At 37.9% G+C, this 5,620-nt stretch overlaps 1 protein-coding gene across 1 annotated transcript; it reads left to right on the top strand.

Moving 5' to 3' along the window:
* The first annotated feature begins 457 nt into the window (after positions 1-457).
* On the top strand, positions 458-2,907 carry LOC128651642 (bombinin-like peptides 1). The gene is made up of 2 exons (XM_053704643.1): positions 458-517; positions 2,400-2,907. The coding sequence occupies exons 1-2, from the start codon at positions 459-461 to the stop codon at positions 2,752-2,754; spliced, it is 414 nt and encodes a 137-aa protein (XP_053560618.1). The 5' UTR covers position 458; the 3' UTR covers positions 2,755-2,907.
* Positions 2,908-5,620: the final 2,713 nt, after the last annotated feature.

Below are 5,620 nucleotides of genomic sequence, written 5' to 3'. Positions count from 1 at the left end.
GATTAAAAATCTATTTCATTAAAGGGACATGAAACCCCTAATCTCATGTAAATGCATTTTTAAACATCTTTGCAATTTACTTCTAATATCAATTTAGCTTTATTTTATTGGTATCCTTTATTGAAGGAGTAGCAGGGCACTATTTGAGGCTAGTTGAACACATTGGTAAGCCAATGACAACAGCCATATTTGTGCAGCCACCAATCAGCAGCTAGCTCCAGTCCCTGAGCCTACTTAGGTATGCTTATCAACAATGGATACCAAGTAAACAAAGCAACAGCAGTAAAATGGAAAGCAGTTTAGAATTGCATATGCTCTATCTGAATCATGATATTTTAATTTTGACTTTAATGTAATTGTGTTTTAATGTTTCTTTAATGAGATTTAAATCAACACATTTAGTAAAAATGTGATATGGTTCTAATTGTTTTTTCTTTCTTTACTTTTAACAGGTAAAGATGAATTTTAAGTACATAGTTGCAGTGTCCATTTTAATAGCATCTGCATATGCACGAAGGTAAAATAAATTTTCAAGGAAAGAACTATCAAAACTATTTATTTTAGATATGAATATTTTATTTCAGAGAAACTACTAAATATTCAAAAGAGATACTAAATTCTTAAAAATGCAATGGTCATATTTCCATATGTGGTAATAATTTGGTGACATAAAGCTTTCAAAAATGTGTCTAATGTAAAGTGCTATCTGCTTCCATTTTCCATCCAGTACAAATACACATTACATTATATGATAAGAGCACAAAAATGTAGTAAGATGTTAAAAGGAAGCTAACTTTTTACTTTCAACTTGTAAAAAAAAGCTAAGCCACCCACATAAAAAATGTACTCCCAGCGGTGTGCACTTGAACAGGAGAGCTAAATAGTGAGAGTGAGAGAGAGAGAGAGAGAGAGAGAGAGAGAGAGAGAGAGAGAGAGAGAGAGAGAGAGAGAGAGAGAGAGAGAGAGAGAGAGAGAGAGAGAGAGAGAGAGAGAGAGAGAGAGAGAGAAATAATCAGTTTTTATTAACTTAAACTAATTTGGTACAAATACAAATGCCTAAATACCCAATTCAACCCCTTAAAGGACTGGGCATTTCAGACAAAAACTTTCCCAAAAGACCAGAGCATTTTTGGCATCACTACATTTAAACAGAAATAGAGCATTTTTTTATATTTACCTATCAAAACTATATCTTTTTTTTTAGTAGACAACCCAAATATTAATCTATGCCCATTTTGGTATATTTCATGCCACCATTTCACCAACAAATGTGACCAATTAAAAAAAAAATTGTTACCTTTTTTACAATTTTAGGCTACTCACTGAAATTATTTACAAACATCTTGTGCAATCATGGCACTAATCATTGTAAATGCTTCTCTTGGATCCCCTTTGTTCAGAAATAGCAGACATATATGACTTTGGCATTGCTTTTGGTAATTAGAAGGCTGCTAAATTCTGCTGTGCACCACACTTGTATTATGCAAAGCAGTGAAGAGGTTAATTAGGTAGCTTGTAGGGTTAATTTTAGCTTTAGTGTACAGGTTACCCTCCCACCTGACACATCCCCCCTCCCGATCCACCCCTAATTACCCCCTATTGCCTCTCAAACAGCTCTCTTCCCTCTCCCACCCCACAATGGTCACCCCCATCTAAAGTACTGGCAGAAAGTCTGCCAGTACTAAAATAAAAGGCTTTTTTTATATATATAATTTTTTTTAAATATCTTTTCTGCAGTGTAGAATCCCCCCTTACCCCCAACCTCCCTGATCCCCCCGAACAGTTCTCTAACCCTCCACCCTCTACCTATTAGACACCATCTTAGGTACTGGCAGCTGTCTGCCAGTACCCAGTTTGACCTAATTTTTATTTATTTCACCCATTTTTTTCTGTAGTGTAGCTGCCCCCACTTATTACCATACCCCCCTCCCCTTCCCAGATCTCTTTCCCTCAACGGATCCCACATAGGATCCCCCTCATTGCCCCTCCTCCCTCCGTCCCCTTCACTGACGCAGCTTTTTTTTCCCCCTCTCTGCATCGGTAACTCTGGAACTCTATTTCAGCAGTGCCCAATGTACCCCATGTGATCTCGCTATTTTTAGTGACATTGAGAGAGAAGCCCAGGAATGCAGCGACGTAGAGGGTACGGCGCTGGTTGTTAAGGGGTTAAAAAATGTAACTGTTTTTTTATAAGCAATTACTGATGTCTGTTATTTGCTCAGTGGTACTACAGACTAAGCAAAAGCCATCAGAGCACCAGGTGTGTCCATCTGTCCTAATTAGGTAGAACTGTGATTTCAGAAAATAAAATATATTTTAAAAAACAATAAGTAGTTTAATCTTAAAATGTTAAAGTCATAACATTAGTTTACCAATCTGATTTATTTATTTATTTTTAGTGAAGAGAACGACATACAGTCTCTGAGTCAGAGGGATGTTTTAGAAGAAGAATCACTGAGGGAAATCAGAGGTATAGGAGCATCCATCCTAAGTGCTGCTAAAGTAGGTTTAAAAGGCTTGGCTAAAGGATTGGCTGAGCATTTTGCAAATGGGAAGAGAACAGCTGAAGAACGTGAAGTGATGAAAAGACTGGAAGCCGCAATGCGTGATCTAGATTCCTTCGATCATCCAGAGGAAGCTTCTGAAAAGGAAACCAGAGGCTTCAATCAAGAGGAAAAAGAGAAACGCATTATAGGGCCAGTATTAGGTTTGGTTGGTAGTGCACTTGGAGGTTTACTTAAAAAGATTGGATAATTATAACCAGTAAAACTTTGCTTTCATGAATATTTGTAAAATGAAGCCAATCAGATAACATATAATAAAGCATAAATAAAGCACAAAAAAAAGCTATTTAAACAAGCTGCATGTTCTCTACTCTGCTATTAAATAAAAATCATATGAGCAAAACTTGTTTATCATTTGAAAGTATCATTAGCATTTCTGCTTAATATTTATGTAGTAAAGTTTATCTAATGATTTTTCTACAAAAGCCAACATAAAATCTATGGAAATATTTGTAGATAATAATTATATAATATTCTCTACAGGATTGTGTTTCACCCCAACATGTCAATACCTGGAAAACTAGTTAATCAAACAATAAGAAGCATATGATATTTATTTACATGATTTTCATGCACCCTATTTTCTTATGCACACTTGTTCCTCTAATCTTAATATAAAAACAATGTAACAAACATGACCAAAATGTTAATAATTAAGCAGCTATACTAAAAAACAGCAAAAAATGTAGGACAGGAAAATATATTAACATTTTCATTGATTTTCAACATTGTTGAATTAGTATTTATCTCTTAAAAGCCCATTTATACCTATAATGAGTTGCATTTTTTGTTGGTTTGCACAGCTTTTGTTCAATTTTAAATGTCTGGAGGAAATCTCGGAGTTCTGCTGACTTTCTTCACTATAAGTTCATCTTGAACTTTTACTATTCTGCCCTTAAAAGGACACTGAATCCACATTTTTTTCTTTCGTGATTCAGATAGAGCATAGAATTTTAAGAAACTTTCTAATTTACTCCTTTTAAAAATTTTTATTTATTCTCGTGGTATATTTATTTAAAATGCAAGAATGGAAGTTCAGATGCCGGACCCCATCCCCTCACAACTACTCCCCTCCCTCTTTTCTACCCTTACCCCTATACTCACACACATCTTCAACCTCTCCCTCAGCACTGGTATAGTTCCCACATCTCTTAAACATGCATTAGTCACACCTACCCTCAAAAAACCTTCTCTCGATCCAACCTCCCTATCCAAATTCTGCCCTTTTTCCCTATTCCATCTTGCCTCAAAGCTTCTTAAAAAGCTAGTATATGCACATCTATTCCATTTCCTTACATTAAACTCCCTCCTTGATCCACTGCAATCTGGATTTCACCCCCTGCACTCAACAGAGACAGCAATTGTTAAGGTTACCAATGACCTACTTACAGCAAAATCCATAGGCCACCTTTGTCTATTTATCCTCCATGATCTGTCTGCAACCTTTGATACTGTTGACCACCCTCTTTTGCTCCAATCCTTCGTTACCTGTGACACAGCTCTCTCTTGGTTCTCTTCCTATCTGTCTAACCATACCTTTAGTGTAGCCTTCTCTGGGGCAACCTCTGCCCCATTACCTCTTTCTGTTGGGGTACCGCAAGGCTCTGTCCTCGGTCCCCTTCTCTTCTCAATCTACACGCCCTCATTAGTCCCACAGGTTTCACTATCATTTGTATGCCGATGATACCCAAATCTACCTCTCTGCACCAGAACTATCTCCTTCCTTGCTAACCCATGTCACTAACTGTCTCTCATATCTCATCTTGGATTTCCTCTCACTGCCTCAAGCTAAATCTCTCCAAAACTGAGCTCCTTATTTTCCACCCTTCTTCCAAAATCTCCACCCCCATATCTCTATAACTGTTGATAACTCCATCATTACCCCAACCTCACATGCCCGATGTCTTGGGTTCACACTTGACTCATATCTTTCTTTCACTCCTCACATTCAGTCCTTGGCTAAAGCCTGCCGCTTCCACCTTAAAAACATTTCTAAAATCAGACATTTTCTTACACAAGACACAACTAAGATTTTATCTAACAACGTAAATAAGAGAGTAGAAACCTAAAATACAGGTAACTAAAAGTCTAGGCAAAAGAGAGCACAGCTGTATATAATGAGTAAAAGACTAGGGCGAATTCTTGACATACAAATAAATTTAATAAAGTTACATTAAATAAGTGCATACATCCAAACATACAATCACATACATACAGGGATATAGAAGATGCATAAAAATGTCAGATGGGCCGTGCAGGGGACTGGTGCACCAGTATACAAAAATAGGCAAATGTTCGTCACTTTGCATGTATAGGTGATATATAATTGTAATCCGCAGTATAGTGCATGTCCTTAAAGATGCACAGACCAAGTGGATACAGTCTTACCCCTTCGTGTCTAAATGTACATAGTAGCGTGAGGTCATCAGGAGTCAAGGGGAGCTTACCCTCGCCGCGTCTTTTTCACAGGCATGTGTAAAGTGCAAATAGATAACAGTTCATTGGAGTACCTGTCTTTTTCACGCGGTTGCTCTACCCTGAATTGTAGCTCCTGAGACACAGAGATATCCAGATGAGACAAGGGGTAGACCACAGTCAGGCAAAGGGTCCTCTGACAAAGTGCTGCACTTTGTCACTTTGTCAGAGGACCCTTTGCCTGACTGTGGTCTACCCCTTGTCTCATCTGGATATCTCTGTGTCTCAGGAGCTACAATTCAGGGTAGAGCAACCGCGTGAAAAAGACAGGTACTCCAATGAACTGTTATCTATTTGCACTTTACACATGCCTGTGAAAAAGACGCGGCGAGGGTAAGCTCCCCTTGACTCCTGATGACCTCACGCTACTATGTACATTTAGACACGAAGGGGTAAGACTGTATCCACTTGGTCTGTGCATCTTTAAGGACATGCACTATACTGCGGATTACAATTATATATCACCTATACATGCAAAGTGACGAACATTTGCCTATTTTTGTATACTGGTGCACCAGTCCCCTGCACGGCCCATCTGACATTTTTATGCATCTTCTATATCCCTGTATGTATGTGATTGT

The sequence above is a fragment of the Bombina bombina genome, chromosome 3 (genome assembly GCF_027579735.1).
Source record: "Bombina bombina isolate aBomBom1 chromosome 3, aBomBom1.pri, whole genome shotgun sequence".
In the NCBI taxonomy this organism is placed as follows: Eukaryota; Metazoa; Chordata; class Amphibia; order Anura; family Bombinatoridae; genus Bombina; species Bombina bombina.
The sequence above is the reverse complement of the archived record's forward strand: the minus strand, read 5'-3'. Positions and strand labels throughout refer to the sequence as shown.